The 14,592-nt window shown below is 37.9% G+C and overlaps 1 protein-coding gene across 1 annotated transcript; it reads left to right on the top strand.

The window, feature by feature from the left end:
- Nucleotides 1-533: 533 nt before the first annotated feature.
- On the top strand, nt 534-14,444 carry LOC129348581 (histone-lysine N-methyltransferase SETD5-like). Its single transcript, XM_055009199.1, has 24 exons — nt 534-3,014; nt 3,097-3,259; nt 3,428-3,620; nt 3,972-4,046; nt 4,245-4,307; nt 5,054-5,128; nt 5,255-5,344; nt 5,968-6,042; nt 6,242-6,331; nt 7,109-7,183; nt 7,382-7,471; nt 8,237-8,311; nt 8,510-8,599; nt 9,365-9,439; nt 9,641-9,730; nt 10,346-10,420; nt 10,622-10,711; nt 11,327-11,401; nt 11,601-11,690; nt 12,438-12,512; nt 12,639-12,728; nt 13,357-13,431; nt 13,632-13,721; nt 14,364-14,444. Exons 1-24 carry the CDS (start codon nt 2,909-2,911, stop codon nt 14,442-14,444), a joined length of 2,166 nt encoding a protein of 721 aa, XP_054865174.1. The 5' UTR covers nt 534-2,908.
- Nucleotides 14,445-14,592: the final 148 nt, after the last annotated feature.

The following is a 14,592-nucleotide window of genomic DNA, read 5'->3' as shown; positions in this document are numbered from 1 at the left end:
ACAGAGCGGTGTCACATTGGGGTCTGTTCTTTTTATGTCTTACACCCACACGCAGTTAGATTCAGTCAACAAGTCATGTCTGTTTTCATTCAAGTCTTTTCTAAAACAGTTAGCCATTTTAGCAAACAGTTAAACCAAATTTAAAAATAGATCGGAAAATATCCAAATTTACTGTGGATGTCAGTGGAGATGTCATGGGAAGGGTAGGAATTTGATTAGCATTAATTCATTGATTCATTAATTCATTAAAGTTACACAACAGCAGAACACATCAATTTCCCTGACTTATTCTATTCGTTTCTCTTTTTTGTTTTATAATTCAGTAACTGAAAGGATGTTTTTAAAGCTGCTGAGATTCAGAGATTTTGTAAGTGTGGATTTGTTGCATAATACAGCCAGAATTACCTATCTTCCTGAACAAATAAACAGAAATCATGCAATGCACTGCAATGTTAATTTGATTCAAACTGCTTCCATGCTGCACAGATTATATATGTATATATATGTGTGTATATATATGTGTGTGTGTGTGTGTGTGTGTGTGTGTGTGTGTGTGTGTGTGTTGGTATTTATGGTTTAACGGGACATTTGACCTGACTACACACCGACATTCCAGGGACCTTAGGGGATTATAAGGACTATGCCGAAGTCCCCATAATTCAGAGAGTGTATTTGCATTTGTTAGTGTCTAAACAACATAATTTCTCATTTTCATTGAAAGTCCTTATGTACCACTTGACCTGACTTTCAGTGTATCCCAGTGTATAGAACAGCGCACCCTAGTTCAAGGTCCTGTAATGCACCTTCTTACACATTTTTGATACACACGGTGCAAATTCGGCGGGTTCTATTGTGATTGGCTGGTTCGAATTTGTGGGCGTGGCCTACAGGGCGTTGGCTTTAAGCTCCGCCCACACACACTTTGGGTCCGGCTAATACACCTTCCCTTTAAAAGTTAAATCACACAGTAGCATGTCCGAGTGGATATCCACAATTCTGGAGGAATAAATACACACAGGTAAGCTTTAAAACTTGTAAATTGGCTAATTTTTTGTTTGAGAAAGATTTTTGCAAGTAACAGCACCTTATAAAAGACACTGTGTGTTAACAGATGTGCACTCAGGTAGAGAGCTAGCGTTAGCTGCAGCTAACGTTAGCTGCAGCTAACATTAGCTCCTGGGTAGGCTGGTGGAGATGAGACTGCTAGCTGCAATTAGCCACTTCTTTTTCACAAAAGAGAAGTAACATGAGGAGGTATGATGTTATGCTCTATTGTATTTAACTGTCAGGCTGTAGTGATGTGTTTTTGTTGACATGTGGAAGCTGAGCTAAGGTCTGGAGAGTCTGTAGTTTTAAGTTTTGGAGAGGGCCTCCTTGTTAAGCAGCACATAGGGAGTAATTTTTCTCTGTGTTAGTGAAGAGGACCGCAGGTGAGGGAGAGGAGAGAAGTAGCTAACACTACACTGCTCTGGTTTGGTGAGTTTTGACTGAAAACAAGTAAGAAACAATGGAGGGAATGTGTAATACTTTCTTTGTGGTAAATTAGTTAGGTAAGCTGTGGCTGGGCCTCTGTTTTTAGCCAAACCTTGTGCTGCTTGTGCTCTTGTATGCTCTTGTACGCTTAAACAGGTAGATAACAGATTTTACCATAGAGGTAATTTGGCTCCTTTTAAGTGGTCTTATTAAACTGTAAAGTGAGATGCAAGAAAAATGTGTTATGTTAATGTTTGTTTTGATTTGAAAATTACCTGTAATGTACATGCCAGGCCTAAATCTTTTCATTAGCTAAGGACAAGGATGAACTGTGAGTGCAGTTTATATTTGAATTTGATCCTTCTGGGAATGCCAGTTTGAACTACATAATGCTTTTTTTTGATGAAACAAGCTGAGACTGTTTTCTTGTATTCTCTATTGTTGTTGTCATTAACTAGTTGCTTTTGGGTAACAGTAAGAACATAATCAGATGTCAGAAGCAGTTCAGTAGCAACATTCTAAGCCTTGGTCCTTATCTCACTGAAGGATCCAAGTGTTTTTTCCCACATCATGATAAAAGGGGCTGAGCGTGTTTCTTCCAGCTGTTTGAAACTACTGATTGATTATGAGTTTAATACCTGCACCATCAGAGAGCAGTAGGATCAATATTTGTGTCTGCAAAGAAAGAAAATTGCTGCATTTACACACGGAGCAACAGTAGTAACTTCAATAATTAGGTTTAACCATAAATTATATTGTATTATTGAAAAAGGGCCCATCAGGATCTAACAGCAGGCCATACTCTTTGATTTTATGCTATTAATTAAGTTTTAGTCTGTTAATACATTACTACAAATATTGCATGCTTACCGCAGCACTCTCTAGCAACCAATCTCTGTCTGAAAAAATGGAATGCCGTCACTTTAATGGATGAACGAAGTAATGTTTCATGTCCTGTATCTGAAAGGAGTTTTAGAAACTAATGTTGTGGGTGATTTTGTATACTGTGGGATAGCACTATATGTCTTCTTAAAGCTTAGAGTCAGAATGAATTGGAGTCACTGGTCCAACTCAGTTTTACATTACAACAAACATTATCCTTCTCTATTTAAATTGTAATTCTTGTGCAGACTCTCACCTGACCTTCTCTTTGGTAATAAAAAAAGTATTGCTACACTTAATATTGGTCCTTTTGCATATGGAATGAAATAATTGTAGTTGGTGACACGTAGATTTCTGAAGGAACAATAAATAAAATGTGAACGCTGCTGTTGTGAAGACATCCACTGGATTCTATCCGTATCTTATAAGTATGTTACTGGTTTGTACAGCGAAAGATTTCAGTGCTTTGATAATGCTTGTCTCTACAGATAAATATGATAACTTGACAGTCATCTTCCTTGATAATTCAGGATTTTGATGCAGGGCAGTTAAAATGCAACGGCGAAGACGTATAAATCCAAAGGAGGATGCAAAATTTTATGTTACTGCTGGAAGGGACAAAGCGGGACTTGACATCCAATACATCAGTGCCTTCAAAGGTATGTTGACTCTTGCTAATGTTTACAATTAAACTTGAATTTGTGGCCTGACTTTTCTCTTGATTTCTTTATTATTAACTAGGACGTGGCATCTTTGCAACTACTCCATTTGAAAAAGGAGAGTTTTTGCTGGAGTATCGAGGTGAACTAATAAACAAGCAGGAATGCGAGAAGAGACAGAGGCTTTACCACAGCAGTCTTAAAGTGTTCATGTTCGAGTTCCGTTTTAATGGAAAACTGTGGTGGTATGTATTATGCTGATGGTTTCACCAGTCAGAATGAAATTATATATTGCTATGGAGTGTTTGTGGAAATTATTTACAAAACGCTCTTCCATCAATCAACTTCATAAGCATGTTAAGTATAGACAGTGAATGATTTGTAATTAAATGTCAAGTGTTATGTTTGTGTAGCGTTGATGCTGCAAAAGAGGATGGATCACTTGGAAGACTTGTAAATGATGACCATATCAACCCTAACACCAAGATGAAGTACTTCAGCGTGCAAGGAAAGCCCCATCTATGTTTGTTTGCAATACGGGACATAAGTCCAGGAGAGGAGATCACCTATAATTATGGTGATTCTGACTGGCCATGGAGGAGCAAGGTCGGCAAATTTTTCTTTTCAGATAGTTCTCCTAGAGGAAATGTTTTAACCACAGAAAAAAATTGTTACATAACACTTTATATTCTCCATCTAGCTGTAGTTTTTTTCCCCGCATGATCTCATTAGTCTGGTTTTGTTTATGAACAGCTTCAGAAATATGGAAGATTGTCTTTAGATGGGCAACGCACTATAGTATCATCTACATCAAAAACATCTTTGCAAAAAGCAAAAAAAGTTGACATTCACAAAATCTCACACGGAGAAAATTGTTTCATCAAATGAGTTACATTACTGTTGTTGTTTTTGTTGTTGTTGTTCAGTTGTTGTGTTGTTTTTGGGTTTTTTTTGCAGGATCTCGATGAGGAAATGCCTCAGAAAAGTCCAGAGACCGAAAGTCCCCCATCAACAAAAGAAGTTGTTGAACAGGTATATCTTAATGGAAGAAAGATTTTCATCTTGCACTGTACATCGTAATCAAACTATCCAGAGAGGTTCATGACAATGTTTTGCCACCATTACTTTGTATTAACAGTAGGATGTTTCATTGTCCGAATTTCAGATATCCTCCTGACTGTTAGATTATCTGTATTTTTAATGTAGCTCTCTTCCATGCATGATCTGCAGAAGAAGACAAGTGAGAAAATCCAGACAAGTCCAGTGCTTGATGTACTCACCGTGGTTGGAAAGGTAGGTTAAATCCAGTATGCTAATCAGTGTCAGAATTTGTAGCACAAAGTTAAGTCTAACAACATGGTCATTGGTGCAGTGTGAGAGCACATTCATATTCATGTAGTGGGCTTACATGGACAATGGTATGTGAGGACAATCTCACAAGATGCTTTTCAAAGTGTGGGTCAGTATAACATCTGAGTGTGTGTGTATGTGTATTAAGCCATAATCCACCCAAATATGACTTGGGAGGACTGTATAGTGTTTAAAGGTTCCTTCCTCTGGTGGGGGGATGGTAATGGAATCACTTTGGTCTGTATGAATACCTGGACAACCTGAATTTTATCTATATGTTAGCTTAATTCTTATGGTCAGTATTGTTCGACACGTCAGGATGTAGACCAAGACACCAGTCATAATTATGTTGCAAGAAAAGATCCTATTTACAATGAATCAGTGCAAATTCATCAGCTACAAAGGCACAGCATCTCCCTGCAAAACGCTTCTGGCCACCTCTTTCAGATAGCATGGGACCATTCTAGGACATGGACTGTCAGAGATTTAAAAAAAGTATCAAATTCATCAGTTACAATTAACCAAGATAATTATAGTTTTAGTCGTCTGCAGATTGCAGTCAGCTAACCAGTCAGTTGACTAAAAACACATGTATAGTACATTTTCCTCCCTACCAAACATTCAGAATCACCTTCACTTAATGTCACACAGAGAACATCATTTTGTCAAACTATTTTTAACTTTTGCAGGCTCTCGATGAGAAAATAATTCAGGAAACTCCCAAGACCACAAGTTCCACATCAACAAATGAAACTGTTGAACAGGTATATCCATATCTTAATGGAAGATAGATTTTCATCTTGTACTTTGCATCTTACAAACTGTCCAGAGAGATTCATAATAACATTTTCTTGGTATTGTACCTCTCTTTTATACATTATCTACTACAGATGACAAGTGACAATAGCCAGATTGAAATGGCTATGAGCAACTTGAGCCAGGCAAGGCCAGTGCTTGACCTAGTCACCAGAGTTGAAAAGGTAAATTACATTTATTTTTCCAATTAATGTCATTACTTGAGGCACAATATTATGTTTTCTAATGTGGTCATTTTTGGAGTGTGTGTGTTCATTCACATTCATGTAATGTGGATTATGCGGACGATGGTTTGTAAGGACAATCTCACAAGATGTTATTCAAAGTGTAGATCAGTACAACATCTGAGTGTGTGTGTATTAAACTGTGAACCACCCAAATATGACTTGGGGGGACTGTAGCATTTAAAGGTTCCTTCCTCTGGTGGGGGGATGGTAATGGAATCACTTTGGTTTGTATTAACAACTGAACAACCTGCATTTGATCTGTATGTTAGTTTAATACTTATGGTCAGTGTTGTTGGACACATGGCAGGATGTAGACCTAGACCCAGGATTTTCAAATGTAAAGAAAGAATCAAATATCAAATTCATCACTTACAATTAACTTAGAAAATTATAATTGTAGTGGTGTGCAGACTATAGTCAATTGACCAGTCGGTCACTTCTATAGTGTATTTTCCTTCCTACCAAACATTCAGAATCATAGCCATGATGACCTTCACTTAATCATACAGAGAACATCCTTTCTTGAAATGAATTATAATACTGTCATCTTCTTTTTGCAGGATCTTGATGAGGAAATGCCTCAGAAGAGTCCAGAGACCACAAATTCCCCATCAACAAAGGAAGTTGTTGAACAGGTATAACTTAATGGAAGAAAGATTTTCATCTTGCACTTTACATCATAATGAAACTATCGAGAGAGGTTCATAAAATGTTTTGCCACCATTACTTTGTATTAACTGTAGGTTGTTTCATTGTCCAAAATTCAGATATCCTCCTGACTGTTAGATTCTCTGTATTTTACTGTATCTCTCTTCCATGCATGATCTGCTGCAGATGACGAATGAGAAAAGCCAGATTGAGAGGACTGTGAGTGACCTGAACCAGACAAGTCCAGTACTTGATGTACTCACTGTGGTTGGAAAGGTAGGTTAAATCCAGTGTGCTAATCAATGTCAGAATTTGTGGCACACAGTTAAGTCTAACAGCATGGTCACTGCTGCAGTGTGAGAGCACATTCATATTCATGTAGTGTGGCTTACATGGACAATGGTATGTGAGGACAATCTCACAAGATGCTTTTCAAAGTGTGGGTCAGTATAACATCTGAGTGTGTGTGTGTGTGTGTGTGTGTGTGTATTAAGCCATAATCCACCCAAATATGACTTGGGAGGACTGTAGTGTTTAAAGGTTCCTTCCTCTGGTGGGGGGATGGTAATGGAATCACTTTGGTCTGTATGAATACCTGGACAACCTGAATTTTATCTATATGTTAGCTTAATTCTTATGGTCAGTGTTGTTCGACACATGTCAGGATGTGGACCCAGACACCAGTCATAATTATGTTGCAAGAAAAGATCCTATTTAGAATGAATCAGTGCAAATTCATCAGCTACAAAGGCACAGCATCTCCCTGCAAAAATCTTCTGGCCACCTTTTTAAGATAGAATGGGACCATTCTCCCAAACTGATTTTCAGATTTAAAGAAAGAATCAAACATCAAATTCATCAGCTACAATCAACTTACAAAATCATAGTTCTAGTGGTCTGCAGACTATAGTCAATTGACCAGTCGGTCACTTCTATAGTGTATTTTCCTTCCTACCAAACATTCAGAATCATAGCCATGATGACCTTCACTTAATCTTACAGAGAACTTCCTTTCTTGAAATGAATTATAATACTGTCATCTTTTTTTTGCAGGATCTCGATGAGGAAATGCCTCAGAAGAGTCCAGAGACCACAAATTACCCATCAACAAAGGAAGTTGTTGAACAGGTATATCTTAATGGAAGAAAGATTTTCATCTTGCACTTTATATCATAATGAAACTATCCAGAAAGGTTCATAATGTTTTGCCACCATTACTTTGTATTAACAGTAGGATGTTTCATTGTCCAAACTTCAGATGTCCTCCTGATTGTTAGATTCTCTGTTTTTTTACCGTATCTCTCTTCCATGCATGATCTGCTGCAGATGACAAGTCACAAAAGCCAGATTGAGAGGACTGTAAGTGACCTGAACCAGACAAGTCCAATGCTTGATGTACTCACCGTGGTTGGAAAGGTAGGTTATATCCAGCGTGCTAATCAATGTCAGAATTTGTGGCACACAGTTAAGTCTAACAATATGGTCATTGGTGCAGTGTGAGAGCACATTCATATTCATGTAGTGTGGCTTACATGGACAATGGTATGTGAGGACAATCTCACAAGATGCTTTTCAAAGTGTGGGTCAGTATAACATCTGAGTGTGTGTGTGTGTGTATTAAGCCATAATCCACCCAAATATGACTTGGGAGGACTTTAGTGTTTAAAGGTTCCTTCCTCTGGTGGGGGGATGGTAATGGAATCACTTTGGTCTGTATGAATACCTGGACAACCTGAATTTTATCTATATGTTAGCTTAATTCTTATGGTCAGTGTTGTTCGACACATGTCAGGATGTGGACCCAGACACCAGTCATAATTATGTTGCAAGAAAAGATCCTATTTAGAATGAATCAGTGCAAATTCATCAGCTACAAAGGCACAGCATCTCCCTGCAAAAATCTTCTGGTCACCTTTTTAAGATAGAATGGGACCATTCTCCCAAACTGATTTTCAGATTTAAAGAAAGAATCAAACATCAAATTCATCAGCTACAATCAACTTACAAAATCATAGTTCTAGTGGTCTGCAGACTATAGTCAATTGACCAGTCGGTCACTTCTATAGTGTATTTTCCTTCCTACCAAACATTCAGAATCATAGCCATGATGACCTTCACTTAATCTTACAGAGAACTTCCTTTCTTGAAATGAATTATAATACTGTCATCTTTTTTTTGCAGGATCTCGATGAGGAAATGCCTCAGAAGAGTCCAGAGACCACAAATTACCCATCAACAAAGGAAGTTGTTGAACAGGTATATCTTAATGGAAGAAAGATTTTCATCTTGCACTTTACATCATAATGAAACTATCCAGAAAGGTTCATAATGTTTTGCCACCATTACTTTGTATTAACAGTAGGATGTTTCATTGTCCAAACTTCAGATGTCCTCCTGATTGTTAGATTCTCTGTTTTTTTACCGTATCTCTCTTCCATGCATGATCTGCTGCAGATGACAAGTCACAAAAGCCAGATTGAGAGGACTGTAAGTGACCTGAACCAGACAAGTCCAATGCTTGATGTACTCACCATGGTTGGAAAGGTAGGTTATATCCAGCGTGCTAATCAATGTCAGAATTTGTGGCACACAGTTAAGTCTAACAATATGGTCATTGGTGCAGTGTGAGAGCACATTCATATTCATGTAGTGTGGCTTACATGGACAATGGTATGTGAGGACAATCTCACAAGATGCTTTTCAAAGTGTGGGTCAGTATAACATCTGAGTGTGTGTGTGTGTGTATTAAGCCATAATCCACCCAAATATGACTTGGGAGGACTTTAGTGTTTAAAGGTTCCTTCCTCTGGTGGGGGGATGGTAATGGAATCACTTTGGTCTGTATGAATACCTGGACAACCTGAATTTTATCTATATGTTAGCTTAATTCTTATGGTCAGTGTTGTTCGACACATGTCAGGATGTGGACCCAGACACCAGTCATAATTATGTTGCAAGAAAAGATCCTATTTAGAATGAATCAGTGCAAATTCATCAGCTACAAAGGCACAGCATCTCCCTGCAAAAATCTTCTGGCCACCTTTTTAAGATAGAATGGGACCATTCTCCCAAACTGATTTTCAGATTTAAAGAAAGAATCAAACATCAAATTCATCAGCTACAATCAACTTAGAAAATCATAGTTCTAGTGGTCTGCAGACTATAGTCAATTGACCAATCGGTCACTTCTATAGTGTATTTTCCTTCCTACCAAACATTCAGAATCATAGCCATGATGACCTTCACTTAATCTTACAGAGAACTTCCTTTCTTGAAATGAATTATAATACTGTCATCTTCTTTTTGCAGGATCTCGATGAGGAAATGCCTCAGAAGAGTCCAGACACCACAAATTCCCCATCAACAAAGGAAGTTGTTGAACAGGTATATCTTAATGGAAGAAAGATTTTCATCCCACACTTTACATCGTAATGAAACTATCCAGAGAGGTTCATAACAATGTTTTGCCACCATTATTTTGTATTAACAGTAGCATGTTTTATTGTCCAAACTTCAGATATCCTCCTGACTGTTAGATTCTCTGTATTTTTACCGTATCTCTCTTCCATGCATGATCTGCTGCAGATGACAAGTCACAAAAGCCAGATTGAGTGGACTGTAAGTGACCTGAACCAGACAAGTCCAATGCTTGGTGTACTCACTGTGGTTGGAAAGGTAGGTTAAATCCAGTGTGCTAATCAATGTCAGAATTTGTGGCACACAGTTAAGTCTAACAATATGGTCATTGGTGCAGTGAGTGCATATTCATATTCATGTAGTGTGGCTTACATAGACAAAGGCATGTGAGGACAATCTCACAAGATGTTTTTCAAAGTGTGGGTCAGTATAACATCTATGTGTGTATTAAGCCATAATCCACCCAAATATGACTTGGGAGGACTGTAGTGTTTAAATTATCCTTCCTCTGGTGGGGGGATGGTAATGGAATCCCTTTGGTCTGTATGAATACCTGGACAACCTGAATTTGATCTATATGTTAGCTTAATTCTTATGGTCAGTGTTGTTCAACATGTCAGGATGTGGACCCAGACCCAGGATTTTAAGATATGAAGAAAGAATCAAATACCAAATTCATCAGTTACAATTAACTGAGAAAATTGTAGTTCTAGTGGTCTGCAGACGATAGTCAATTGACCAGTCGGTCACTTCTATAGTGTATTTTCCTTCCTACCAAACATTCAGAATCATAGCCATGATGACCTTCACTTAATCTTACAGAGAACATCCTTTCTTGAAATGAATTATAATACTGTCATCTTCTTTTTGCAGGATCTCGATGAGGAAATGCCTCAGACGAGTCCAGACACCACAAATTCCCCATCAACAAAGGAAGTTGTTGAACAGGTATATCTTAATGGAAGAAAGATTTTCATCCCACACTTTACATCGTAATGAAACTATCCAGAGAGGTTCATAACAATGTTTTGCCACCATTATTTTGTATTAACAGTAGCATGTTTCATTGTCCAAACTTCAGATATCCTCCTGACTGTTAGATTCTATGTATTTTTACCGTATCTCTCTTCCATGCATGATCTGCTGCAGATGACAAGTCACAAAAGCCAGATTGAGTGGACTGTAAGTGACCTGAACCAGACAAGTCCAATGCTTGATGTACTCACTGTGGTTGGAAAGGTAGGTTAAATCCAGTGTGCTAATCAATGTCAGAATTTGTGGCACACAGTTAAGTCTAACAATATGGTCATTGGTGCAGTGAGTGCATATTCATATTCATGTAGTGTGGCTTACATAGACAAAGGCATGTGAGGACAATCTCACAAGATGTTTTTCAAAGTGTGGGTCAGTATAACATCTATGTGTGTATTAAGCCATAATCCACCCAAATATGACTTGGGAGGACTGTAGTGTTTAAATTATCCTTCCTCTGGTGGGGGGATGGTAATGGAATCCCTTTGGTCTGTATGAATACCTGGACAGCCTGAATTTGATCTATATGTTAGCTTAATTCTTATGGTCAGTGTTGTTCAACATGTCAGGATGTGGACCCAGACCCAGGATTTTAAGATATAAAGAAAGAATCAAATACCAAATTCATCAATTACAATTAACTGAGAAAATTGTAGTTCTAGTGGTCTGCAGACGATAGTCAATTGACCAGTCGGTCACTTCTATAGTGTATTTTCCTTCCTACCAAACATTCAGAATCATAGCCATGATGACCTTCACTTAATCTTACAGAGAACATCCTTTCTTGAAATGAATTATAATACTGTCATCTTCTTTTTGCAGGATCTCGATGAGGAAATGCCTCAGAAGAGTCCAGAGACCACAAATTCCCCATCAACAAAGGAAGTTGTTGAACAGGTATATCTTAATGGAAGAAAGATTTTCATCTTGCACTTTACATCATAATGAAACTATCGAGAGAGGTTCATAACAATGTTATGCCACCATTACTTTGTATTAACTGTAGGATGTTTCATTGTCCAAAATTCAGATATCCTCCTGACTTTTAGATTCTCTGTATTTACTGTATCTCTCTTCCATGCATGATCTGCTGCAGATGACGAATGAGAAAAGCCAGATTGAGAGAACTGTGAGTGACCTGAACCAGACAAGTCCAGTACTTGATGTACTCACTGTGGTTGGAAAGGTAGGCTAAATCCAGTGTGCTAATCAATGTCAGAATTTGTGGCACAAAGTTAAGTCTAACAGCATGGTCACTGCTGCAGTGTGAGAGCACATTCATATTCATGTAGTGTGGCTTACATGGACAATGGTATGTGAGGACACTCTCACAAGATGCTTTTCAAAGTGTGGGTAAGTATAACATCTAAGCGTGTGTGTGTGTATTAAGCCATAATCCACCCAAATATGACTTGGGAGGACTGTAGTGTTTAAAGGTTCCTTCCTCTGGTGGGGGGATGGTAATGGAATCACTTTGGTCTGTATGAATACCTGGACAACCTGAATTTTATCTATATGTTAGCTTAATTCTTATGGTCAGTGTTGTTCGACACATGTCAGGATGTGGACCCAGACACCAGTCATAATTATGTTGCAAGAAAAGATCCTATTTAGAATGAATCAGTGCAAATTCATCAGCTACAAAGGCACAGCATCTCCCTGCAAAAATCTTCTGGCCACCTCTTTCAGATAGCATGGGACCATTCTAGGACATGGACTGTCAGAGATTTTTTAAAAAAGTATCAAATTCATCAGTTAGAATTAACCAAGTTAATTATAGTTCTAGTCGTCTGCAGATTGTAGTCAGCTAACCAGTCAGTTGACTAAAAACACATGTATAGTACATTGTCCGTCCCACCAAACATTCAGAATCACCTTCACTTAATGTCACACAGAGAACATCATTTTGTCAAACTATTTTTAACTTTTGCAGGCTCTCGATGAGAAAATAATTCAGGAAACTCCCAAGACCACAAGTTCCACATCAACAAATGAAACTGTTGAACAGGTATATCCATATCTTAATGGAAGATAGATTTTCATCTTGTACTTTGCATCTTACAAACTGTCCAGAGAGATTCATAATAACATTTTCTTGGTATTGTACCTCTCTTTTATACATTATCTACTACAGATGACAAGTGACAATAGCCAGATTGAAATGGCTATGAGCAACTTGAGCCAGGCAAGGCCAGTGATTGACCTAGTCACCAGAGTTGAAAAGGTAAATTACATTTATTTTTCCAATTAATGTCATTACTTGAGGCACAATATTATGTTTTCTAATGTGGTCATTTTTGGAGTGTGTGGGTTCATTCACATTCATGTAGTGTGGATTATGCGGACAATGGTTTGTAAGGACAATCTCACAAGATGTTATTCAAAGTGTAGATCAGTACAACATCTGAGTGTGTGTGTATTAAACTGTGAACCACCCAAATATGACTTGGGGGGACTGTAGCGTTTAAAGGTTCCTTCCTCTGGTGGGGGGATGGTAATGGAATCACTTTGGTTTGTATTAACAACTGAACAACCTGCATTTGATCTGTATGTTAGTTTAATACTTATGGTCAGTGTTGTTGGACACATGGCAGGATGTAGACCTAGACCCAGGATTTTCAAATGTAAATAAAGAATCAAATATCAAATTCATCAGTTAGAATTAACTTAGAAAATTATAATTGTAGTGGTGTGCAGACTATAGTCAATTGACCAGTCACTTTTATAGTGTACTTTATTCCCTACCAAACATTTAAATCTCAACCATGATGACCTTCACTTAATCTTACACAGAGAACATCCTTTCTTGAAATGAATTATAATATTGTCATATTTTGTTTGTTTCTTTGCAGGATCTCGATGAGGAAATGCCTCAGAAGAGTCCAGAGACCACAAATTCCCCATCAACAAAGGAAGTTGTTGAACAGGTATATCTTAATGGAAGAAAGATTTCCATCTTGCACTTTACATCGTAATGAAACTATTCAGAGAGGTTCATAACAATGTTTTGCCACCATTACTTTGTATTAACAACAGGATGTTTCATTGTCCAAACTTCAGATATCCTCCTGACTGTTGGATTCTCTGTATTTTACCGTATCTCTCTTCCATGCATGATCTGCTGCAGATGACAAGTCACAAAAGCCAGATTGAGAGGACTGTAAGTGACCTGAACCAGACAAGTCCAATGCTTGATGTACTCACCGTGGTTGGAAAGGTAGGTTATATCCAGCGTGCTAATCAATGTCAGAATTTGTGGCACACAGTTAAGTCTAACAATATGGTCATTGGTGCAGTGTGAGAGCACATTCATATTCATGTAGTGTGGCTTACATGGACAATGGTATCTGAGGACAATCTCACAAGATGCTTTTCAAAGTGTGGGTCAGTATAACATCTGAGTGTGTGTGTGTGTGTATTAAGCCATAATCCACCCAAATATGACTTGGGAGGACTTTAGTGTTTAAAGGTTCCTTCCTCTGGTGGGGGGATGGTAATGGAATCACTTTGGTCTGTATGAATACCTGGACAACCTGAATTTTATCTATATGTTAGCTTAATTCTTATGGTCAGTGTTGTTCGACACATGTCAGGATGTGGACCCAGACACCAGTCATAATTATGTTGCAAGAAAAGATCCTATTTAGAATGAATCAGTGCAAATTCATCAGCTACAAAGGCACAGCATCTCCCTGCAAAAATCTTCTGGCCACCTTTTTAAGATCCAATCGGTCACTTCTATAGTGTATTTTCCTTCCTACCAAACATTCAGAATCATAGCCATGATGACCTTCACTTAATCTTACAGAGAACTTCCTTTCTTGAAATGAATTATAATACTGTCATCTTCTTTTTGCAGGATCTTGATGAGGAAATGCCTCAGAAGAGTCCAGAGACCACAAATTCCCCATCAACAAAGGAAGTTGTTGAACAGGTATAACTTAATGGAAGAAAGATTTTCATCTTGCACTTTACATCATAATGAAACTATCGAGAGAGGTTCATAAAATGTTTTGCCACCATTACTTTGTATTAACTGTAGGTTGTTTCATTGTCCAAAATTCAGATATCCTCCTGACTGTTAGATT

Source organism: Amphiprion ocellaris, chromosome 3, assembly GCF_022539595.1.
Source record: "Amphiprion ocellaris isolate individual 3 ecotype Okinawa chromosome 3, ASM2253959v1, whole genome shotgun sequence".
NCBI classification, from domain to species: domain Eukaryota; kingdom Metazoa; phylum Chordata; class Actinopteri; family Pomacentridae; genus Amphiprion; species Amphiprion ocellaris.
The sequence above is the reverse complement of the archived record's forward strand: the minus strand, read 5'-3'. Positions and strand labels throughout refer to the sequence as shown.